The sequence below is a fragment of the Oncorhynchus mykiss genome, chromosome 16 (assembly GCF_013265735.2).
Source record: "Oncorhynchus mykiss isolate Arlee chromosome 16, USDA_OmykA_1.1, whole genome shotgun sequence".
NCBI classification, from domain to species: domain Eukaryota; kingdom Metazoa; phylum Chordata; class Actinopteri; order Salmoniformes; family Salmonidae; genus Oncorhynchus; species Oncorhynchus mykiss.
In genome coordinates this window covers 72,845,329-72,872,284 of record NC_048580.1, presented here as the reverse complement: position 1 = coordinate 72,872,284, position 26,956 = coordinate 72,845,329, and the positions used below count along the sequence as shown (strand labels likewise).

The 26,956-nt window shown below is 42.2% G+C and overlaps 1 protein-coding gene across 1 annotated transcript in view; it reads right to left on the bottom strand.

The window, feature by feature from the left end:
- LOC110491159 (guanine nucleotide-binding protein G(i) subunit alpha) overlaps positions 1-26,956 on the bottom strand; it is a 69,207-nt gene that overhangs the window by 21,917 nt on the left and 20,334 nt on the right. Inside the window, exons 2-4 of the mRNA XM_036947744.1 lie at positions 10,814-10,856; positions 8,673-8,814; positions 3,735-3,892 (exon numbers count right to left, since the gene is read on the bottom strand). Of these exons, the coding sequence (XP_036803639.1) occupies positions 3,735-3,892; positions 8,673-8,814; positions 10,814-10,856 (343 nt within the window). The remainder of the gene's footprint in view (positions 1-3,734; positions 3,893-8,672; positions 8,815-10,813; positions 10,857-26,956) is intronic.

Genomic DNA, 26,956 nt, shown 5'->3' with positions numbered 1-26,956 from the left:
CATTTCACTGTTAGTCTACACCTGTTGTTACTCTCTACATTGTTGGGAAGGGCCTGTCAGCATTTCACTGTTAGTCTACACCTGTTGTTACTCTCTACATTGTTGGGACGGGCCCGTCAGAAAGCATTTCACTGTTAGTCTACACCTGTTGTTTCTCTCTACATTGTTGGGAAGGGCCCCTCAGCATTTCACTGTTAGTCTACACCTGTTGTTACTCTCTACATTGTTGGGACGGGTCCATCAGAAAGCATTTCACTGTTAGTCTACACCTGTTGTTTCTCTCTACATTGTTGGGAAGGGCCCCTCAGCATTTCACTGTTAGTCTACACCTGTTGTTTCTCTCTACATTGTTGGGAAGGGCCTGTCAGCATTTCACTGTTAGTCTACACCTGTTGTTACTCTCTACATTGTTGGGAAGGGCCTGTCAGTCAGCATTTCACTGTTAGTCTACACCTGTTGTTTCTCTCTACATTGTTGGGAAGGGCCCATCAGAAAGCATTTCACTGTTAGTCTACACCTGTTGTTTCTCTCTACATTGTTGGGAAGGGCCTGTCAGCATTTCACTGTTAGTCTACACCTGTTGTTACTCTCTACATTGTTGGGAAGGGCCTGTCAGCATTTCACTGTTAGTCTACACCTGTTGTTACTCTCTACATTGTTGGGAAGGGCCCATCAGCATTTCACTGTTAGTCTACACCTGTTGTTTCTCTCTACATTGTTGGGAAGGGCCCGTCAGCATTTCACTGTTAGTCTACACCTGTTGTTACTCTCTACATTGTTGGGAAGGGCCCCTCAGCATTTCACTGTTAGTCTACACCTGTTGTTTCTCTCTACATTGTTGGGACGGGCCTGTCAGCATTTCACTGTTAGTCTACACCTGTCGTTTCTCTCTACATTGTTGGGAAGGGCCTGTCAGCATTTCACTGTTAGTCTACACCTGTTGTTTCTCTCTACATTGTTGGGAAGGGCCCATCAGCATTTCACTGTTAGTCTACACCTGTTGTTTCTCTCTACATTGTTGGGAAGGGTCCATCAGAAAGCATTTCACTGTTAGTCTACACCTGTTGTTTCTCTCTACATTGTTGGGAAGGGCCCGTCAGCATTTCACTGTTAGTCTACACCTGTTGTTTCTCTCTACATTGTTGGGAAGGGCCTATCAGAAAGCATTTCACTGTTAGTCTACACCTGTTGTTACTCTCTACATTGTTGGGAAGGGCCCCTCAGCATTTCACTGTTAGTCTACACCTGTTGTTACTCTCTACATTGTTGGGAAGGGTCCATCAGAAAGCATTTCACTGTTAGTCTACACCTGTTGTTTCTCTCTACATTGTTGGGAAGGGCCCCTCAGCATTTCACTGTTAGTCTACACCTGTTGTTTCTCTCTACATTTTTGGGAAGGGTCCATCAGAAAGCATTTTACTGTTAGTCTACACCTGTTGTTTCTCTCTACATTGTTGGGAAGGGCCCCTCAGCATTTCACTGTTAGTCTACACCTGTTGTTTCTCTCTACATTGTTGGGAAGGGCCTGTCAGCATTTCACTGTTAGTCTACACCTGTTGTTTCTCTCTACATTGTTGGGAAGGGCCTGTCAGAAAGCATTTCACTGTTAGTCTACACCTGTTGTTACTCTCTACATTGTTGGGAAGGGTCCATCAGCATTTCACTGTTAGTCTACACCTGTTGTTTCTCTCTACATTGTTGGGAAGGGTCCATCAGCATTTCACTGTTAGTCTACACCTGTTGTTTCTCTCTACATTGTTGGGAAGGGCCCGTCAGTCAGCATTTCACTGTTAGTCTACACCTGTTGTTTCTCTCTACATTGTTGGGAAGGGCCTGTCAGCATTTCACTGTTAGTCTACACCTGTTGTTTCTCTCTACATTGTTGGGAAGGGCCCATCAGCATTTCACTGTTAGTCTACACCTGTTGTTTCTCTCTACATTGTTGGGAAGGGTCCATCAGAAAGCATTTCACTGTTAGTCTACACCTGTTGTTTCTCTCTACATTGTTGGGAAGGGCCCGTCAGCATTTCACTGTTAGTCTACACCTGTTGTTTCTCTCTACATTGTTGGGAAGGGCCTGTCAGCATTTCACTGTTAGTCTACACCTGTTGTTTTTCCATTCCTAACTTGTCCAGTGTTGGTGAACCTGCTTCTTCTTGTTTTTAGCTGATAGGAGTGGAACCAGGTGTGGTTGTCTGCTGCAATAGCCAATCCGTGACAAGGACCGACCAGTTATGCGTTCTGAGATGCCGTTCTGCACACCACTGTTGCGCCGTTTATTTCCCTGTTTGTGGCCCGCCTGTTAGCTTCTCTCTCCACAACGAGATGTTTTCACCCACAGGACTTCCGCTGACTGGATGTTTGTTTGTCGCCACATGCTCGGTAAAGCCCTAGACACTGTCGTGAGTGAGAAGCCCAAGAGGTGGGCCGTTTCTGAGATACTGGAACCGGAGCGCCTGGCACCAAACGATCATACCACGCTCAAAGTCTCTCGGGGCTCTCGTTTTTGTCCAGTCTAAAGTTCAATCGAACTGAATGCCTCGATGCCTGTCTGCCTGCTTCATACAGCCACGTGACTCACTGTCTGTAGGAGCGAACCATTTTCATGAACGGCGGTGTACCTAGATAACAGGCCACTGAGTGTGTATATAGCTCTACTATGTGTGAGAATACTTGGAGCTGATTTGCTGGTGTTTTTACAGTCTGTCCAACAACTAAAACAAGATTTGTTTGGGGGGGGGGGGGGGGGGGTCACTAGAGGGCCAGTATAGGCCGGCAGGCTGCCATTTGGGGAACCCTGGTCTAAATATTCAGTACATGTATAAATAAAGTTAGTTCCCACTTTTAGATTCTGGTGTACAAATATCGTATACTGTACTTACACAATCTAGTGTTCAACTTATAGGCCACAGTAAATTATATTACTCTTTGACGAAGGCTCTAACTGTAACTAATTCAAATTATAACGGAAATGGAAAAACAATATACTACAACCTACAGTGACACATGAATTTACAGTGTAGAGCAACTCTAATATTTCCTAAGTGAAATGGTAACAGCTTTGACAACCAGCTGGGTAATGTCTGTGATGACAGCGTTTATCATAATCTCCCACTGCGTTGTAGAACACCATCAGCTGTATCAGCTAGCGAGCTGGTCTACATTCTGAACAGGCTGCAGTCTAAACGAGCCCTATCCAAGGCGATAAGCAAGACCAGTCTTGTCCATCTCTACCTTTACATTGCCAAAAAAAAAAACTCTTCTCGGTCCTTCGGAAATGTAACCTCTTAGGAGATGTAATAAAACAATGAAATTCAGAGGAAAGAGGTCGAGGTTAAGTTTCAGTCATGTATGACAAGAGGAAGTTGTCAGTGAATTTAAGACACAGTCGTTCCTATAGAAGTGAATGTGTCGGCAGCTTACAGCATTGTAAACTGCCAGGGTGTATCTTTGTGGCACGTATTTGTATTGTGTCTAAATAAAACAAGTCTATAAGCATAACAAGTGAGGTACAGCGCGTGTACTGTGTGTGTACACTGTGTCCGTCTGTCAGTCTGTGTGTGTGTGTGTGTGTGTGTGTGTGTGTGTGTGTGTGTGTGTGTGTGTGTGTGTGTGTGTACTGTGTCCGTCTGTCAGTCTGTGCGTGTGTGTGTGTACTGTGTCCGTCTGTCAGTCTGTGTGTGTGTGTGTGTGTACACTGTGTCCGTCTGTCAGTCTGTGTGTGCGTGTCTTACTAGGATGCGGAGTCGTTGAGCTGGTACTCTCTGGAACGCAGGAAGCAGGTCTGGACCCCGCTGTCCGACCACAGTTTCCGTATCACACCGGTTAGATCTGATGAGATCACACCCTCCTCCGTTGTACCAGCCAATACAAACAGCTGACGAGCATCGTCCTGGTAAAATAGACATGCTCATTAGACCAGTGATTCATTGATTCGTTGATTGACCAGTGTTTCCCAAAATGCATCTGGGACCCATACTTCCAGATACGTCATATATTCCAGAACAAGCTCACCTGATTCAACTGGTTAACTAAACAGAACAAATATATAAACGCAACATGTAAAAAGTGTTGGTCCCATGTTTCATGAGTTTAAATAAAAGATGCCAGAAATCTTCTATACGCACAAAAAAAACGTATTTCTCTAAAATGTTGTGCACAAATTTGTTTACATCCGTGTTAGTGAGCATTTCTCCTTTGCCAAGATAATCCATCCACCTGACAGGTGCGGCATATCAAGAATCTGATTAAACAGCATGATCATTACACAGGTGCACCTTGTGCGGGGGGGACAATAAAAGGCCACTCTAAAATGGGCAGTTTTGTCCCACAACACAATGCCGCATATGTTTCAAGTTTTGACGGAACGTGCTATTGGCATGCTGACTGCAGGAATATCCACCAGAGCGGTTGCCGGATAATTTAAATGTTAATTTCTCTACCATAAGCCGTCTCCATCGTCGTTTTAGAGAATTTGGCAGTACGTCTAACCGGCCTAACAACCGCAGACCACATGTAACCACGCCAGCCCAGGTCCTCCACAGAGTGCCCCATGGTGGTGGTGGTATGGGCAGGCATAAGCTACGGACAACGAACACAATTACATTTTATCAATGGCAATTTGAATGCAGAGATACCGTGATGAGATCCTGAGGTCCATTGTTGTGCCATTCATCTACCGCCATCACGTTTCAGCATGACAATGCACGGCCCCATGTTTCAAGGATCTATTCACAATTCTTGGAAGCTGAAAATGTCCCAGTTCCATGGCCCACATACTCACCAGACATGTCACCCATTGAGCATGTTTGGGATGCTCTGGATCGATGTGTACGACAGCGCGTTCCAGTTCCCGCAAATATCCAGCATCTTCACACGGCCATTGAAGAGGAGAGGGACAACATCCCCCAGGCCACAATCAACAGCCTGATCAACTCGATGCAAATGGTTGTCACACCAGATACTGACTGGTTCCACACCCCTACTTATTTTTTAAGGTATCTGTGACCAACAGATGCATATCTATATTCCCAGTCATGTGAAATCCATAGATTAGGGCCAAATGAATGTATTTCAATTGACTGATTTCCTTATATGAACTGTAACTCAGTAAAAATCTTTGAAATTGTTGCATGTTGTGTTTATACATTTCCGTTCAGTGTATAATCCCCAACCCCTAGATACATTGAATCAGATGTGCTAGTCTAGAATAAATAGAACAGGTGGAAGAGCTTTGGGAACCACTGCCATATGTTTATGAAAGATGAATGCCCCTCCCCCCTCCTCAGGAAAACCCCCGGAAGCTGCAAAACCTTCCAACTCTGCTTCCAATAAAGGCTCACTTCCAAGGGTATACATTCCTACAGGTACATGTCCTACGGGTACATGTCCTACGGGTACATTCCTACAGGTACAGTGCCTACAGGTACATGCCTACAGGTACATTCCCTACAGGTACATTCCTACAGGTACAGTGCCTTGCGAAAGTATTCGGCCCCCTTGAACTTTGCAACCTTTTGCCACATTTAAGGCTTCAAACATAAAGATATAAAACTGTATTTTTTTGTGAAGAATCAACAACAAGTGGGACACAATCATGAAGTGGAACGACATTTATTGGATATTTCAAACTTTTTTAACAAATCAAAAACTGAAAAATTGGGCGTGCAAAATTATTCAGCCCCCTTAAGTTAATACTTTGTAGCGCCACCTCTTGCTGCGATTACAGCTGTAAGTCGCTTGGGGTATGTCTCTATCAGTTTTGCACATCGAGAGACTGACATTTTTTCCCATTCCTCCTTGCAAAACAGCTCGAGCTCAGTGAGGTTGGATGGAGAGCATTTGTGAACAGCAGTTTTCAGTTCTTTCCACAGATTCTCGATTGGATTCAGGTCTGGACTTTGACTTGGCCATTCCAACACCTGGATATGTTTATTTTTGAACCATTCCATTGTAGATTTTGCTTTATGTTTTGGATCATTGTTTTGTTGGAAGACAAATCTCAGTCCCAGTTTCAGGTCTTTTGCAGACTCCATCAGGTTTTCTTCCAGAATGGTCCTCCATCCATCTTCCCATCAATTTTAACCATCATCTGCTGAAGAAAAGCAGGCCCAAACCATGATGCTGCCACCACCATGTTTGACAGTGGGGATGGTGTGTTCAGGGTGATGAGCTGTGTTGCTTTTACGCCAAACATAACGTTTTGCATTGTTGCCAAAAAAGTTCAATTTTGGTTTCATCTGACCAGAGCACCTTCTTCCACATGTTTGGTGTGTCTCCCAGGTGGCTTGTGGCAAACTTTAAACAACACTTTTTATGGATATCTTTAAGAAATGGCTTTCTTCTTGCCACTCTTCCATAAAGGCCAGATTTGTGCAATATACAACTGATTGTTGTCCTATGGACAGAGTCTCCCACCTCAGCTGTAGATCTCTGCAGTTCATCCAGAGTGATCATGGGCCTCTTGGCTGCATCTCTGATCAGTCTTCTCCTTGTATGAGCTGAAAGTTTAGAGGGACAGCCAGGTCTTGGTAGATTTGCAGTGGTCTGATACTCCTTCCATTTCAATATTATCGCTTGCACAGTGCTCCTTGGGATGTTTAAAGCATGGGAAATCTTTTTGTATCCAAATCCGGCTTTAAACTTCTTCACAACAGTATCTCGGACCTGCCTGGTGTGTTCCTTGTTCTTCATGATGCTCTCTGCGCTTTTGACGGACCTCTGAGAATATCACAGTGCAGGTGCATTTATACGGAGACTTGATTACACACAGGTGGATTGTTTTTATCATCATTAGTCATTTAGGTCAACATTGGATCATTCAGAGATCCTCACTGAACTTCTGGAGAGAGTTTGCTGCACTGAAAGTAAAGGGGCTGAATAATTTTGCACGGCCAATTTTTCAGTTTTTGATTTGTTAAAAAAGTTTGAAATATCCAATAAATGTCGTTCCACTTCATGATTGTGTCCCACTTGTTGTTGATTCTTCACAAAAAAATACAGTTTTATATCTTTATGTTTGAAGCCTGAAATGTGGCAAAAGTTTGCAAAGTTCAAGGGGGCCGAATACTTTCGCAAGGCACTGTACATTCCTACAGGTACATTCCTACAGGTACAGTGCCTACAGGTACATTCCTACAGGTACAGTGCCTACAGGTACAGTGCCTACAGGTACATGCCTACAGGTACAGTGCCTACAGGTACAGTGCCTACAGGTACAGTGCCTACAGGTACAGTGCCTACAGGTACAGTGCCTACAGACAGGTACAGTGCCTACAGGTACAGTGCCTACAGGTACAGTGCCTACAGGTACAGTGCCTACAGGTACAGTGCCTACAGGTACAGTGCCTACAGGTACAGTGCCTACAGACACAGTGCCTACAGACAGGTACAGTGCCTACAGACAGGTACAGTGCCTACAGACAGGTACAGTGCCTACAGACAGGTACAGTGCCTACAGGTACAGTGCCTACAGGTACAGTGCCTACAGGTACAGTGCCTACAGGTACAGTGCCTACAGGTACAGTGCCTACAGGTACAGTGCCTACAGGTACAGTGCCTACAGGTACAGTGCCTACAGGTACATGCCTACAGACAGGTACAGTGCCTACAGACAGGTACAGTGCCTACAGGTACAGTGCCTACAGGTACAGTGCCTACAGGTACAGTGCCTACAGGTACAGTGCCTACAGGTACAGTGCCTACAGGTACAGTGCCTACAGGTACAGTGCCTACAGGTACAGTGCCTACAGGTACAGTGCCTACAGGTACAGTGCCTACAGGTACATGCCTACAGGTACATGCCTACAGGTACATTCACAGCCCCTTGACTTTTTTTCATTTTTTCATTTTATTTCAGCCTGAATTAAAAATGTTTTACACACAATACATCATAATGTCTAAGTGGAATTATGTTTTTAGAAATGTTTACTAAATAAATTAAAAGTTGAAAATGTCTTGAGTCAGTACTTTTTCAACCCTTTGGTTATGGAAAGTCTAAATAAGTTCAGGAGTAAAAATTTGCTTAACAAATTTTTAACAAATGTGCCAAAAGTGATTCTAACATATATTGACTCAGGGGTGTGAATACCTACGTAAATTAGATATATTATATTTTATCAAAAATATAAATAGTAAAGTATATTACGCCAAAAAACTACTTGAGTAGTACTTATTTTTACTAAAGTACTTTACACCACTGCACTTGGGGCAATATTCTGTCCTGAGATCCTTACATCACCTTTTTGAGCAAGCCTCCCGTTAAACTCTGTAAATTATTAAAGTGAAAGTCTGAGTTGCGTCCACTTTTCTCAACTCTAAATCAGACCCTTTGGGTGAAAATGTGAGACCTGTTCGGTAGACGATGAGAACTCTAAAGACTCAGCTCATCAAATACAGATGGGCATGGGTTCTTCAAACCCTTTTTTTCAGCTTGAGACCCAAATGAGAAATTGACCGTCCTCTGGTGACTCAAATCGCCCTCCAAAAGACCCAAATTAAGATGAAATAGCATGTGATCATAACTGGCGACCCACCTCTCACATGCCAGACCCACTTTGGGTCCCGACCCATAGTTTAAGAAAGCAGGCCATTAAAAACATAGACACAATGCGAACCACTCATTAAGAACAAGTTTTGCCAGACCATAAAGTTACGTTGCGTTGTGTGCCTACCGCTCGTGCGGGGTCCCCAAAGTCTATCTTTAGGTGTCCCATGGCTCTGATGACGGCGATGATAGACTGGATTGTGTTGCTGTACACCACCACTCTGTACTGTTTACACTCCTCCTCGGAGTAGCCGGCCTCATGGATGATTCTGAACAGGAGAACATTCAAAACGTCCAATATTCAATAAACGTCCAATATCCACACTTGAATATCATTAATTAAGTTGTCCTCTGAAGGGGTGGATGGTGGCGGTCCCCCATCCCTCCTCAAAAATATAATATATTTTTTAAATACAACTTAACACTTGGTATGAATCAATGGATTAGGCATGTTTTCTACGTAATGTGCACAGCGGAACATTGTCACTCTGGTCTAAGGGAAATCTAACTGAAGTTTTTAACTTTTCTGTATGCGTGACCATTCAAGACAAGACATTTCCAAAACCAACCAACTGTTAACAGGTCTATTGTGTGAGTAAATAGGCATGCTAAATGTGGGAATCCAGGGTTGGTAGTCTATTCAGGCCATGCCAGGCTAGCTGCTGGCCTCTGTGGCCATTGTGTTATGCAATGTGTGCTTCCCTCCATCGTCTCTCTGCCTGAGCGCCACGTTAAAATGAGGCTAGCATCTCTCTATGCAACACACACACACACAAAACACACACACACGACAGAAAGAGATGAACTCAGCTGGCAATGGCAATTATCCCTGCACCATTAAACCCTCACAAAAGACAGTACTGTACATCGACAGCATATTATCTGAATGACAGTTAACAAGTTTAACTAATCGGGTTAACTGTTTAATAAGTTAAAATAATCAGCTATATAACTTACAAATGTCAAAACCAGAAATAGTAACAGTAACCTTTTGCCATGGTTTATGCGCTACTGTCGTGTTGTATGTGAGTTGGAATGCTATTTGGACTGCAACGCGCTACTGTCGTGTTGTATGTGAGTTTGAATGCTATTTGGACTGCTACTGTCGTGTTGTATGTGAGTTGGAATGCTATTTTTGGGCTGCAACGTGCTACCCATAGAAATGGAATGAACAGAACAGTCAAACTGCTCATCACCAACATCACCAACATTCTACCCATAGAAATGGAATGAACAGAACAGTCAAACTGCTCATCACCAACATCACCAACATTCTACCCATAGAAATGGAATGAACAGAACAGTCAAACCGCTCATCACCAACATCACCAACATTCTACCCATAGAAATGGAATGAACAGAACAGTCAAACTGCTCATCACCAACATCACCAACATTCTACCCATAGAAATGGAATGAACAGAACAGTCAAACTGCTCATCACCAACATCACCAACATTCTACCCATAGAAATGGAATGAACAGAACAGTCAAACCGCTCATCACCAACATCACCAACATTCTACCCATAGAAATGGAATGAACAGAACAGTCAAACCGCTCATCACCAACATCACCAACATTCTACCCATAGAAATGGAATGAACAGAACAGTCAAACTGCTCATCACCAACATCACCAACATTCTACCCATAGAAATGGAATGAACAGAACAGTCAAACTGCTCATCACCAACATCACCAACATTCTACCCATAGAAATGGAATGAACAGAACAGTCAAACTGCTCATCACCAACATCCCCAACATTCTACCCATATAAATGGAATGAACAGAACAGTCAAACCGCTCATCACCAACATTCTACCCATAGAAATGGAATGAACAGAACAGTCAAACCGCTCATCACCAACATCACCAACATTCTACCCATAGAAATGGAATGAACAGAACAGTCAAACCGCTCATCACCAACATCACCAACATTCTACCCATAGAAATGGAATGAACAGAACAGTCAAACCGCTCATCACCAACATCACCAACATTCTACCCATAGAAATGGAATGAACAGAACAGTCAAACTGCTCATCACCAACATCCCCAACATTCTACCCATATAAATGGAATGAACAGAACAGTCAAACCGCTCATCACCAACATCACCAACATTCTACCCATAGAAATGGAATGAACAGAACAGTCAAACCGCTCATCACCAACTCATTCTAGTTCTGTGCTGCAACCATCATGGGGATTTGTGAGTTTGACATAATGCAGTTTGATGAAAGATGTTTCCTGAACTTACTTCATCTGCTTCACTATTGTACTTTTCCCAGACTCCCCAGCACCTGAAAAGAGAAAAAAAAAGAGACTCATCGATTACAGGAGAACTAATAAATGAAACAAAATCAGCCAGAAAAGTACATTTTGAACTGTAAGCTAAACATTTTCAATTCAATTTAAATGTAAGGGGCTTTATTGGCAATGGGAAACATATGTTTAAATAAAATAAACACATTTACTTACAGTAAACATTATTTCTTTTGAACTTTTGTGAGTGTAAAGACATTTCAAATGTCATATGTCTGTATACAGTGTGGTAACGATGTGCAAAATGTTCAAGTACAAAAGGGAAAATAAATTAACATAAATATGTGTTGTATTTACAATGGTGTTTGTTCTTCACTGGTTGCCATTTTCTTGTGGCAACAGGTAACAAATCGTGCTGCTGTGATGGTACACTGTGGTATTTCACCCAATCGATATGGGAGTTAATCAAAATTGGATTTGTTTTCGAATTCTTTGTGGATCTGTGTAATCTGAGGGAAATATGTGTCACTAATATGGTCATACATTTGGCAGGAGGTTAGGAAGTGCAGCTCAGTTTCCACCTCATTTTGTGGGCAGTGTGCACATAGTATGTCTTCTCTTGAGCCATGTCTGCCTACGGAAGCCTTTCTCAATAGCAAGGCTATGCTCACTGAGTCTGTACATAGTCAAAGCTTTCTTTACGTTTGGGTCAGTCACATTGGTCAGGTATTCTGCCGCTGTGTACTCTCTGTTTAGGGCCAAATAGCATTCTAGTTTGCTCAGTTTTTTTGCTAGTTTTTTCCAATGTGTCAAGTAATAATGTTTTGTTTACTCATTATTTGGTTGGGTCTAATTGTGTTGCTGTCCTGGGGCTCTGTGGGGTCTGCTTGTGTATGTGAACAGAGCCCCAGGACCACTCTGGCTTTGTTATGGAAGGTTTGGGAATCGTTTGTTCAATTTAACGGCTCTTTTCTGGATTTTGATCATTAGCGGGTGTCAGTCTAATTCTGCTCTGCATGCATTATTTGGTGTTTTACGTTGTACACAGGATATTTTTGCAGAATTAGTCTCAATTTGGTGTTTGTCCCATTTTGTGAATTCTTGGTTGGTGAGCGGAACCCAGACCTCGCAACCATAAAAAGGGCAATGGGTTCTATAACTGATTCAAGTATTTTTTAGACAGGTCCTAATTGGTATGTCGAATTTGATGTTCCTTTTGATGGCATAGAAGGCCCTTCTTGCCTTGTCTCTCAGATCGTTCACAGCTTTGTGGAAGTTACCAGTGGCGCTGACGTTTAGGCCGAGGTACGTACAGTGGTTCTTCCTTAAAAAGGTGTTGAGTTTATGCAGCGACCGTTTATGGTAGATGGTGGCAGATTGCGTAATTCTGTCATTGCACCACACTACGACAAGGAGGAGTCAGAATGCTCATCTATCAGTAGTCTAAAATGTGGCACAAATTGACTCTCTTTTCGGATATTAATGGAGTCGTTTTCAGTCTTGAGTCCTGCATCAGGCACACACACACACACACACGCAACGCTGCCGGTGGTCCTGGTGTTGAGAGAGAACTTGGGTAAATACAAATGGGGGAATTACACTTGACGTGTAGAGACGATTTTTGAAAAATAGGTACGGTGGCCTTTTGGTTTCTCTCCCTCTAAAAACAGAAAGAAATAATTATAGATAACAAAGTGCCATTATTTACCACAGTGTGAAAGACTGATAGCCCCTCTATATATAAAGTGAGTTGCTGAAACACGGAGTCCTTTGCTGAGGTGAAGAAGAAACTGAATGAAAGAGACCAGCGAGGATTCGTCAGCATAAAGATGACTCACTCACTCATTCATGGCTTCGGATCAAAATAAATAAGCACCTTTAATAAATAAATGTTTTGGTTGTTTCGACCAAGTTAATCGACTCATGTTGTGTGTGAGCAATTATTTGTGACATTGTAGTTATAATTAATGTAAACAAAATTAATCAAACAAATCCTATTCATAATAAATAATCAGATGCCAGATTGATTTTTCTTTGTATTCATTTTTATATTTTTTAGACAGTACAAAACATACACATACAAGACAACTACATCACACCTGCCCAGACCCACCTGTTCACACCCGCCCAGACCCACCTGTGTTCACACCCGCCCAGACCCACCTGTTCACACCCCCCCAGACCCACCTGCTCACACCTGCCCAGACCCACCTGTCCACACCCGCCCAGACCCACCTGTGTTCACACCCGCCCAGACCCACCTGTTCACACCCCCCCAGACCCACCTGCTCACACCTGCCCAGACCCACCTGTCCACACCTGCCCAGACCCACCTGTCCACACCCCCCCAGACCCACCTGTTCACCCACCCCCCCCAGACCCACCTGTCCACACCCCCCCAGACCCACCTGTTCACCCACCCCCCCCAGACCCACCTGTTCCCACCCCCATCTCCAGCGCACCCATCACTCTCTGCCACATTGCCTCAAACTGCACCATTTCCTTTTCTTTCCCGTCACCCCACATGCACTTTAAACATTTGGATAATAAAGCATTTAAAAAGGCTGACATTGGTTGATTTTAATACTTCTGACAGCCAAAATTCTAACTCCAACCATAACCAACTTCACCCATCTGTCCAAACAGATCCTCAACCATAACTAACAGATCCTCAACCATAACTAACAGATCCTCAACCATAACTAACAGATCCTCAACCATAACTAACAGATCCTCAACCATAACTAACAGATCCTCAACCATAACTAACAGATCCTCAACCATAACTAACAGATCCTCAACCATAACAAATAGATCCTCAACCATAACTAACAGATCCTCAACCATAACTAACAGATCCTCAACCATAACTAACAGATCCTCAACCATAACTAACAGATCCTCAACCATAACTAACAGATCCTCAACCATAACTAACAGATCCTCAACCATAACTAACAGATCCTCAACCATAACTAACAGATCCTCAACCATAACTAACAGATCCTCAACCATAAGTAACAGATCCTCAACCATAACTAACAGATCCTCAACCATAACTAACAGATCCTCAACCATAACTAACAGATCCTCAACCATAACTAACAGATCCTCAACCATAACTAACAGATCCTCAACCATAACTAACAGATCCTCAACCATAACTAACAGATCCTCAACCATAACTAACAGATCCTCAACCATAACTAACAGATCCTCAACCATAACTAACAGATCCTCAACCATAAGTAACAGATCCTCAACCATAACTAACAGATCCTCAACCATAACTAACAGATCCTCAAGGTAGATGGATGATGTTTAATATGTTACTGGACCATAAACAGATATGTCTCGTTGACCTGTACGGTCCAAATCACGATGATCCACACTTCTTTGACAAAATATATAATAATTGATCAACTCTATAAGCAACACCATACTGTATCGTTATGGTGGGAGATTATAATATGGTTTTAAATAGCTCTATGGACCGAAAAGGAAATCACACTACAAACTACCACCCTCAGGCACTAAAGGAAATCACACTACAAACTATCACCCTCAGGCTCTTAAGGAAATCACACTACAAACTATCACCCTCAGGCACTAAAGGAAATCACAATACAAACTATCACCCTCAGGCACTTAAGGAGATCACAATACAAACTATCACCCTCAGGCACTTAAGGAGATCACAATACAAACTATCACCCTCATGCACTTAAGGAGATCACACTACAAACTATCACCCTCATGCACTCAAGGGAATCATGAATGTCATGGATATATTGGAATTGTTGGATATATGAAGGCTTAAATATCCTGACCTAGTGAGATATACATGGAGGAGGTTTAATACCCTGACCTAGTGAGATATACATGGAGGAGGTTTAATATCCTGACCTAGTGAGATATACATGGAGGAGGTTTAATATCCTGACCTAGTGAGATATACATGGAGGAGGTTTAATATCCTGACCTAGTGAGATATACATGGAGGTGTAATACCCTGACCTAGTGAGATATACATGGAGGTTTAATATTCTGACCTAGTGAGATATACATGGAGGAGGTTTAATACCCTGACCTAGTGAGATATACATGGAGGAGGTTTAATATCCTGACCTAGTGAGATATTATTCAGCCCCCATAAGTTAATACTTTGTAGCGCCACCTTTTGCTGCGATTACAGCTGTAAGTAGCTTGGGGTATGTCTCTATCAGTTTTGCACATCGAGAGACTGACATTTTTTCCCATTCATCCTTGCAAAACAGCTCGAGCTCAGTGAGGTTGGATGGAGAGCATTTGTGAACAGCAGTTCAGTTCTTTCCACAGATTCTCGATTGGATTCAGGTCTGGACTTTGACTTGGCCATTCTAACACCTGGATATGTTTATTTTTGAACCATTCCATTGTAGATTTTGCTTTATGTTTTGGATCATTGTCTTGTTGGAAGACAAATCTCCATCCCAGTCTCAGGTCTTTTGCAGACTCCATCAGGTTTTCTTCCAGAATGGTCCTGTATTTGGCTCCATCCATTTTCCCATCAATTTTAACCATCTTCCCTGTCCCTGCTGAAGAAAAGCAGGCCCAAACCATGATGCTGCCACCACCATGTTTGACAGTGGGGATGGTGTGTTCAGCTGTGTTGCTTTTACGCCAAACATAACGTTTTGCATTGTTGCCAAAAGTTCAATTTTGGTTTCATCTGACCAGAGCACCTTCTTCCACATGTTTGGTGTGTCTCCCAGGTGGCTTGTGGCAAACTTTAAACAACACTTTTTATGGATATCTTTAAGAAATGGCTTTCTTCTTGCCACTCTTCCATAAAGGCCAGATTTGTGCAATATACGACTGATTGTTGTCCTATGGACAGAGTCTCCCACCTCAGCTGTAGATCTCTGCAGTTCATCCAGAGTGCTCATGGGCCTCTTGGCTGCATCTCTGATCAGTCTTCTCCTTGTATGAGCTGAAAGTTTAGAGGGACGGCCAGGTCTTGGTAGATTTGCAGTGGTCTGATACTCCTTCCATTTCAATATTAATCGCTTGCACAGTGCTCCTTGGGATGTTTAAAGCTTGGGAAATCTTTTTGTATCCAAATCCGGCTTTAAAACTTCTTCACAACAGTATCTGCCTGCCTGGTGTGTTCCTTGTTCTTCATGATGCTCTCTGCGCTTTTAACGGACCTCTGAGACTATCACAGTGCATTTATACGGAGACTTGATTACACACAGGTGGATTGTATTTATCATCATTAGTCATTTAGGTCAACATTGGATCATTCAGAGATCCTCACTGAACTTCTGGAGAGAGTTTGCTGCACTGAAAGTAAAGGGGCTGAATAATTTTGCACGCCCAATTTTTCAGTTTTTGATTTGTTAAAAAAGTTTGAAATATCCAATAAATCTCGTTTCACTTCATGATTGTGTCCCACTTGTTGATTCTTCACAAAAAAATACAGTTTTATATCTTTATGTTTGAAGCCTGAAATGTGGCAAAAGGTCGCAAAGTTCAAGGGGGCCGAATACTTTCGCAAGGCACTGTACATGGAGGAGGTTTAATATCCTGACCTAGTGAGATATACATGGAGGAGGTTTAATATCCTGACCTAGTGAGATATACATGGAGGAGGTTTAATATCCTGACCTAGTGAGATATACATGGAGGAGGTTTAATACCCTGACCTAGTGAGATATACATGGAGGAGGCTCAATCAAGCTAGTCGTCTTGATTACTTTCTTATGTCAATCTCTCTAGCACCAAAAGTTTAAAAAGTGTTGATAGGGGACAGGATGCGGTCGGACCATCACATAATGGGAATATATATTACTCTTACAGATTTTCCACGTGGGCAAGGATATTGGAGATTTAATCAAAATCTATTGAATGATAACTTGTTTTTAACTAGGACAGAAGAATTGATAACTGACTTTTTCCCGACATAACATAGGTACAGCAGATCCCCTTATTGTATGGGACACTTTTTTAATGTGTCTTTAGAGGCCATGCAATTCAGTATCGATCTCTAAAAAAAAAAAAGAAGCACTTTAGGTCAAAAGAGTCCATACTAACAAAGGAAATGGAATGCTACCAAAAGGTATTTACTGAAACTTGTTAGAAATGGAGTCACCCATGAATCACCAAACAACATTTTGAAAGAGGGAGTAAAGTACTTTAAGCATATGTTTTCGTTTCAGTCGCCTCCATCTCCACTAACCGAAGCTAATTGTATGGATTTCTTTCCTATTAATAATGTACAGAAAGACTCATGTGAAGGCCAAATTACAGAGGAGGAACTTCTTGATGCAATTAAAGCCTTTAAGGCTGGGAAAACTCCAGGGCTGGATACCAAACTTTTTTTGATATACTCACGACTGTTATTAGCGTGTTTTAACCACTCCTATATAAATGGTAGATTATCAGACACTCACCAAGAAGGTCTGATTTCATTACTACTGAAACAGGATCCAAGTGGTAAATATAAAGATCCAGACCATTTAAAAAAAATGGGAGGCCTCTTACACTTCAGTGTTGTGATGCAAAAATTCTAGCAAAATGCTTAGCGCATAGAATTTAAAAAAGGTATTGTCTGATATTATTAATATCCTAATTAGACAGTTTTTTTTTTTTACATGGACAATACATTGGAGATAATATAAGTACTGGAAACAATAGAACACTATGAAATATCTGGGAAACCAGGCCTGGCATTCATAGCCGACTTTGAAAAGGCCTTTGATAAAGTACGACTAGAGTTTATATATAAATGCCTGGAATATTTCAATTTTGGAGAAGCCCTTATAAAATGTTATTATGTATAGTAACCCTAGGTGTAAAATAGTAAATAATGGCTACATCTCTGAAAGTTTTAAACTGTCAAGAGGAGTAAAAACAAGGTTGTCCACTGTCGGCATATCTATTTATAATGGCCACTGAAATGTTAGCTGTTAAAATCAGATCCAACAATAATATCAAAGTGCTAGAAATCCAGGGCTTAAAAACAAGGGTTTCATTGTACGCTGTTATCTTTTTAAAAACAACAATTAGAATCCCTCCACAGGATTTAGATACTTATTCTGACCTGTCTGGATTAAAACCAAATTATGATAAGTGTACTTACTATATTACGTATTGGATCACTAAAAAAAATACAAACTTTTACATTACCGTGTAGTTTACCAATAAAAATGGTCTGACAGGGATGTGAACATACTCGGTATACATATCCCAAAATAATTAAATGTCGTTTTTATAGCCTAACACGAAACATTTTGTGAACCGCTTGTGTAGTGAATTCCGTCTCATTCCATTTTCGACGACACATTCCAGGTAAATCACCCACACAGAACTTGACTTTTCCAGTCATGTTTGGTTTCACTGCAATCAACTGGTTTGTTTGTAACACAATCAAACCTGATGGGCCATTTCGCGGGACGCATTGACTGAAAGAAACCGATTTGAAGACAACAAGTAATGACATCATTGTGAACCAATGATTGGCCCGCTGTTTCGTTGATTGACTGTCTTTTAACCCAATGACCACTGATCGTCTTGAAATCTAGCTGGGTAGATAGCCAATGAGCTGAGCTAAACGGCAATACGCCATGTTTATGTGTTGCAAGACCAACCCATGTAGTAAACTCCAGCGTAAAGTGAGTCATGCGCTATTGAAGTTTCATACCGGAAGGAGAAACACATATTACGCACTGCATTGTTTGGTGAATGCGCAGATTCAGCTGTTTATATATCAATCATTATGGCGACTAAGTCAGGGAAAGCTAAATCTAAGTCTAGATATACAGATGTACACACAACTTTAGAATAAATTGACTGGGAAGGTGAGACAGAGATTGTTGTAGGACGCTTCATTTAGCAATTGTGGAGGAATATTTTTTGAACGGGAGAGGATATCGTTTTGGACTGGTAAGTTCTTATCATGCTAATGCCCTGTTTGAAATTAATAATATAAAATATTATTTGTGATTTTTTATTTATTTTAGAAGCAATATATAAACATTTAATGTCATGAAATGTGAGATGCGTGTGTCTGCCGCCCCACCCCAACCCAGATGAAATAGTCTATGAGGCTGTTGAGGAGAGGGCAGGACCACATCAATGGCTAAAGTGAAATGGACACAGTAGATACAGCTGGTCTGTTGTAATATAATAAAGACAGTAATATAATAAAGACAGTAGATCTAGCTGGTCTGTCATAATATAATAGAGACAGTAGATCTAGCTGGTCTGTCATAATATAAGAGACAGTAGATCTAGCAGGTAATAATAATAATATAATAATATATTCAACCTTCAACTCTCTCTATATATCTGTTTATTATACCTGTTGATACAGGGCTCATATGTGAAACTATTCTAACTGAACATCTTCTTTCACAGTGACACTGACTCCAAATGGGAGTCTTATCCGGTGTCCTGTGTGAATTTAAGTATGCTCTCTCTAATTCTCTCTTTCTCTCGGAGGAGGACCTGAGCCCTAGGACCATGCGTCAGGACTACCTGGCATGAGGACTCCTTGCTGTCCTCAGTCCACCTGGCCTTGCCGCTGTTCCAGTTTCAACTGTTCTGCCTGCGGCTATGGAACCCTAAACTGTTCATTTTTACTCTTTAGGTGCTGTCCTGTTGCACCCTCTACAACCACTGTGATCTCCACCCGGCACAGCCAGAAGAGGACTGGCCACCCCTCAGCCTGGTTTTTCCTAGCCACCGTGCTTCTACACCTGCATTGCTTGCTGTTTGGGGTTTTAGGCTGGGGCTATTTAAATAGATTTGATTTGATAGAGGACTGAGGGTCTTCCAAATATTGAAAGTGTGTAAATAGTTACCCATGTTATTTTGTAAATGTATATATATATATATATATATATATATTTTTTTTTCATATTTTTTTCTTTTTTTTTTCTTAATTTTTTTTTTGGGGGGGGGGTGTGTTAGAATACCATTTTGGCATTTTGTATATAGTTATTTGCTTCAAAATGTATACCTTCACCAATTTGGCCACTTGGGTACATTTGGGTTACTTGTGTGGGACACCTGGGTGACTTCATGATAAATGTCATGTAGCACACTCATTTTGGTTATCATTCTGAAACTTTGCACAAGTACTGTTGCCCTCTTATGTTTTTCACTGAAATTGTCCCTATCATCCTATCTGAATGTTTGTTTTATCTTGTTCATTTTAAAGATGATACAAAAAGAAAAAACATGTTTTTTTTCATTGTTTTATCTAAACCAGATCTATTGTGTGTTATTCTCCTACATTCAATTCACATTTACACAAACTTCGGAGTGTTTTCTTTCAAATGGTACCAAGAATATGCATATCCTTGGTTCTGTGCCTGAGCTACAGGTTGTTAGATTTGGGTATGTCTTCAGGCGGAAATTGCACAAAGTAGGGGGGAGTTGCAAGAGTTAAGTGGTGAGTCTCACTAGTGTTGAGTAATGTACTGTTTAAAGTGGCGAGTCTCACTAGTGTTGAGTAATGTACTGTTTAAAGTGGTGAGTCTCACTAGTGTTGAGTAATGTGCTGTTTAAAGTGGAGTCAAACTAGCATTGAGTATTGTGCTGTTAAAAGTGGTGAGTCTCACTAGCGTTGAGTAATGTGCTGTTTAAAGTGGTGAGTCTCACTAGAGTTGAGTATTGTGCTGTTAAAAGTGGTTGACGGCAACGGTTGACTCGTCTGTGAAGATGACGTCATTGAAAGTCTCGCCAGCTTTGATCCATGCCTGGGCCACGCAAAGGTCTTTGTCAGACAAATCATTGGGTCAAAACTAGAGAACATACATGGTTAATGTTCTGAAAAAAAAATATATATATATATTATTCATATTATTCACGGCTCCTTTCTCTTCTCTGAGCTGGAGTTCTTTTAAGAATAAACAAGAAGCCATCCACCCTTGATGGGCTATCAGCAGGACAATAGACTCTTGCCGAGTTCAGGGAATTTCTCCCATCTCTTTTGCATAGACCACCAAATGCATTGTTTTCAAACCATATCTGTCTGGATCCATACATTACTATGGGAATAAATATCACCGAATGACAGAGCTTGGGGACTGGTCTTTATGAATCAATCAGATTTTTATGTGGAATATTAGGATTATTTTGCTCTTCGCTTGCAGTCACTTAGTAGCCTAGGTCTACTCCCGACCGGTCACGTTGTACAGCGTCATAATTTACTAACGGAAACACTTAGGCCTACATCGGCTACAGTAAGAAATGCATTTTGGTTTTTCTTGGAATAGAAACACCATAATAGTCATCAAATTAATTAAGCTACATTTCCAAAAATCAATCCCATAGTGTCTGTTCTATTCAAAGCTCCCTTTGACTCTTAGGCCCTACACCTCCATGTCATTTCAATAACTTCGCTTCTCAAAGATGCCCTCTAGTGGGCAGACTAGCACTAACTACCATTAATGGAAACAATGGCTGACACTTAAATAACGTGCCATAGAATTTTGGAGCAACCTGCTAGCTGTGCTGCAGTACGACAACTTATAAAGGAAGAACCACTATACATTTTTGTGTGCTCTGGGGCAACGGTGTCTAGATGGAATTTGTATTTGTGGTCCTGGCAACTGGACCTTTTTAGAACACCATTACTTTTGTCTTACTGAGATTTACTGTCAGAGCCCAGGTCTGACAGAATATCTAGGTGCTGCTGTAGGCCCTCCTTGGTTGGGTACAGAAGCACCAGATTGTCAGAAAACAGTAGACGTTTGATTTCAGTAGAGTGAGGCCGGGTGCTGCAGACTGTTCTAGTGCCCTCACCAATTTGTTTATATATACACAGTACCAGTCAAAAGTGAGGATTCTATATTGTAGAATGTTAGTGAAGACATCACAACAGTGAAATAACACAAATGTAGTAACCAAAAGAAAAAGTAAAATGTTAATTCAAAATATATTTTATATTTAAGATTCTTCGAAGTAGCCACCCTTTGCCTTGATGACAGCTTTGCACACTCTTGGCATTCTCTCAACCAGCTTCATGAGGAATGGTTTTCCAACAGTCTTGAAGGAGTTCCCACATTTGCTGAGCACTTGCTGGCTGCTTTTCCTTCACTCTGCAGTCTAACTCATCCCAAACCATCTCAATTGGGTTGAGGAATCTGTGGTCTGCATATTTTATTTCATTTAGGATATCATCAACACCTTTTTGATTTGGAGGGTTTGTATTTTGTTATGTAGTTCATTCAATGTAATTGGAGAATCCAGTGGGTGTTGGAAGTCTTTAATAGTTGATTCTAAGATTTGTATTTGATCATGTATATGTTTTTGCTGTTTGTTCTAGAGCCAAAAATATTGGTTTATCAATGCATCTCCGTTTTGGATAGATAACTCATGTTGTTGTTTGTTTAGTGTTTTCAAATTTTCCCAGAAGTGGTTAGATTCTATGGATTCTTCAATTACACTGAGCTGATTTCTGACGTGCTGTTCCTTCTTTTTCCGTAGTGTGTTCCTCTATCATTTAAGGCACAGGCTCAGGTTTTCTGGGTCTCTGTTTTTGGTTGGATAGGTTTCTGCATTCTTCATCAAACATTTTGTCACTGTTGTTCATTTTTTAAGGTTGTCTACTTAAATGTTTAGATTTGATAGGGAAACAGGAGGTCAAATATACAGTTTAGATTTTCTACTCCCAATGTTACACTTTCATTATTACAGTGAAACATTTTGTCCAGGAAGTTGTCTCAAAGGGATTGAATTTGTTGTTGCCTAATTGTTATTTGGCAGAGTTCCAGACTACTTTCCTTCCTTCTATAGCATTTCTTAATATTATTCAGTTCCTTTGACGCCTCGTGATTGAGTATTGCTCTGTTCAAGAAGACTGTGATCTGATAGGGGTGTCAGTGGGCTGACTGAACGCTCTGACTCTGGGTTGAGATCTGTCTCGCTCTCGCTCTCTCTCTCTCTGTCTGTCTATTTTAAGTCTTCTGAAGAGAGATGAAATACAGATGAAAGGTTAGACATGGAACCTCTAACTCTGGCATTTTCACTGGTAAAAACTCATGGGTACCCTCACAATGGCTGCCTGGTATTGTGATGCATCTAGAGGCGAAAGAAACTCACATCGATTTAGGCGAGGTGCTGGCTAGCGGAGTAGAACACTTGAAAAATTAAAAGGAGAGCCGCACACTATAGGAGCTCAGATGCAATAAGCTGTCTTCATCAGGGTATTGTGATGCAATCATTTCCATTGTGATGTAGAATGTTCCTTCAAATGATATTAACCTTTTCACACGTACCAACAAACGGGTACCAACAAACGGGTGTGATTCTACAGTGGTCCCTGCAGCGTACGCTCAAACCGGTGCGATTAGAACACTTATTTAGAATATCCAGTTTCGATTAACGCAACAGTCAGCATTTGAGCTAGGCACACTTTTCTCAAAGAAACATTTCTGCACAAAGACAGTCCTTACAAAAGTTATGTTCTGAATATGGCCAGTTTGTTTTTGGATGGAACGTTCAGACATTCACAGAAGTAGCAACAGCATAACACAATAATCTAAACCGGAAAATATAGGCTACATTAGTCCTAGCGCTAACTGAGAAAAGATTGACGTAACACAAGCAGTCATATTAAGATAACTCAGCTGACAGAAACCACAATATGAATGAGCTAACAGCAATTATAATACATCACGGGTGAGCTCAACACTGATCCGAATCATTGAGTAAAACAGCTTAAAATCAAAAGTAAAACCGAAGATGGGTGGTTTTTGTGCGCGTCGCCATATGTGTTTTTCACGTCAACCAAAGACAATAAGTGGAGACAAGACGAGTTTGGTCTGTTTGCAGTATGCATGATGAAGAAGGTGTCGTCTACCATCATTCACTTCCGTTCATTCACTTCCGGAAGTTTACCCGAAAGATGAGTGAACCGTTCCTTTGCCTCCTAACATCTTTGGTCTGACAGACATTTACGTGACACCCAGAATGCATTGTATAATGTCAACAAACATGGTGCCACACATAGCTGGCAAATACAGGGCCTTGCGAAAGTATTCGGCCCCCTTGAACTTTGCGACCTTTTGCCACATTTCAGGCTTCAAACATAAAGATATAAAACTGTATTTTTTTGTGAAGAATCAACAACAAGTGGGACACAATCATGAAGTGGAACGACATTTATTGGATATTTCAAACTTTTTTAACAAACCAAAAACTGAAAAATTGGGCGTGCAAAATTATTCTGACATCACGTGCATAAAACAACTCACGCTGGGGGCGACCGGTAGAGATATTTGGAAGTCACGTGTGAAAAGGTTAACTAAACGTAGCTCATACAATGGAATGTATTTTTTGTAAATGTCAGTTGAATCAACACATATTTTACTTCCTGCTTTGCTCCTATGGGTACAATCGCAATGGCCGCCAGTCCACCCATCATTGACTTGAATGTGGCCGCCAGTCCACCCATCATTGACTTGAATGTGGCCGCCAGTCCACCCATCATTGACTTGAATGTGGCCGCCAGTCCACCCATCATTGACTTGAATGTGGCCGCCAGTCCACACATTATACCATCATTGACTTGAATGTGGCCGCCAGTCCACCCATTATGCCATCATTGACTTGAATGTGGCCGCCAGTCCACCCATCATTGACTTGAATGTGGCCGCCAGTCCACCCATCATTGACTTGAATGTGGCCGCCAGTCCACACATTATACCATCATTGACTTGAATGTGGCCGCCAGTCCACCCATTATGCCATCATTGACTTGAATGTGGCCGCCAGTCCACCCATCATTGACTTGAATGTGGCCGCCAGTCCACCCATTATGCCATCATTGACTTGAATGTGGCCGCCAGTCCACACATTATACCATCATTGACTTGAATGTGGCCGCCAGTCCACCCATTATGCTATCATTGACTTGAATGGGTGACGCCCGTTCTATTCCTTCTATGGCAGGACATGCAGTCAGGAGCGGCGAAAATGTGCATCTATTCCAATGGTTATTACGGAGACCACGGTTATTTGGCTGGCCAATTACAGGTCTTCTAAAATTCATAGTTAGGCCGCCGTCATCAGTCTCTCAGGGGTTCTGATGTCACTCTTAGTGTAGCTGTTTGTATGACTGTAGGTCTACTGATAAGGAAAAACCGTCATGGACCATTACATCTCCATAACCCTCCCTCGTATCCTTTTGCATTCAGCAGAGGAACTAGTAGGTGCCAGCTGGCCCGAGGTTTGTTCTATGTGTGAGGAAGACGAGGTAGATTCTGCCTCTGAAAATCAGTCTCTCATTGGCCCATATTTATAGCTCAGTGTGTGTGGGCTATAGAAAAGGGGACATGGGCACTAGTATCATGGTGAAGAATCCTCATTGACAGTACTATAGTACGATGCAGTCTGGGATGGGACACTGCAGTAGAGAGCTGCCAGGCACTAAGGGAATACCTGGACAGTGTCAGATACCAACGGTGCTTCCCTTAAAAAGGAGACAGTCAGATACCAATGGGGAGAACGGGATAGTTTCTGTATACCATGAAATAATGAATGTAACACAGTTAACTGTAATGAGAAGTAGCACATGAATTCACTATACTGTATGTAGCCTGTAGGGTGTCCAATTAAAAACTCATATACTGTAGGGTGTCCAATTAAAAACTCATATACTGTATGTAGCCTGTAGGGTGTCCAATTAAAAACTCATATACTGTATGTAGCCTGTAGGGTGTTAGGGTGACTAAATGAATGGAGGTCAGTAGGGGTTTAACAGTACCGAACCGTTCGGTATGGGGGACCTCGGTTTGGTATGGGGGACCTCGGTTCGGTATGGGGGACCTCGGTTCGGTATGGGGGACCTCGGTTCGGTATGGGGGACCTCGGTTCGGTATGGGGGACCTCGGTTCGGTATGGGGGACCTCGGTTCGGTCCACACTGTGAACCTGAATGAATACATATTTTTCTTTAAACATAAAAAAAAACTAAAAACACTGCCTATAGATTAAATCTGAGCTGAAAAAAACATTTCAGGCTATTCAGTTAAATGACTAGAGCCTGTCCTGTCGCACGTTATTATCAAAATTCTCATTTGAATCTTAATTGGCGTAATTCAAACTTTTCTTTTGTGAGGCACAGACGGGAACTAGTTCTGTTCGGTGGCGAGTTGTGGGGTCGTCTCCCCTCCGCACTCAAGCAGCCCGTGGCAGCTTATTCTGACAAAGAAATTACAAGAGTAATAGGTATATTTCAGGATTTCCGTTATGAAAATGTGGAGGTGGACATTTGACCGGCAGCATTTTAATTTACCGGACATACGAGACATTTACCAGAGCAATATGCATTGTAACCTGATTAACCTGATTCGGGGGTCCACCCACGGTGCTCAGGGGGGGGGGTCCACCCACGGTGCTCAGGGGAGGTCCACCCACGGTGCTCAGGGGGGGGGGGGTCCACCCACGGTGCTCAGGGGAGTCCACCCCCGGTGCTCAGGGGAGTCCACCCACGGTGCTCAGGGGAGTCCACCCACGGTGCTCAGGGGAGTACACCCACGGTGCTCAGGGGAGTACACCCACAGTGCTCAGGGGAGTACACCCACAGTGCTCAGGGGAGTACACCCACAGTGCTCAGGGGGGTCCACCCACAGTGCTCAGGGGAGTCCACCCACAGTGCTCAGGGGAGTCCACCCACGGTGCTCAGGGGGGTCCACCCACAGTGCTCAGGGGAGTCCACCCACAGTGCTCAGGGGAGTCCACCCACGGTGCTCAGAATGACAGAAATCTTTATATTAACAGAACATGCAAGTGGAGGATGCGACGCCACGTGTCCCTCTTACCGAATTCAGATCCACAGTTTGAAGACGTTAAAATAGCTGCCCCTGTTCCTCAGCCAATAAGAAGAGTAACAAACCGCTACATCACTAGTCTATGCATATGAGGCAAGTCGGTTTCAATTTGGGGAAGCGCCTGTTCGCTTTTCAGTCATGCTAGATAGGCTACTCCAGATATTTCCCTCCATGCATCAACCACTGTTTGAGGAGCACGCAGCCTCTCGCTGCGTGACTGGTAATATTCCACCCAATCTCTGTATGCCATTGGCTCTCCAACACCTGTTCCTGCAGCTACCCAGGGCTTAATTTGGGAAACCAAGAGAAATCTTT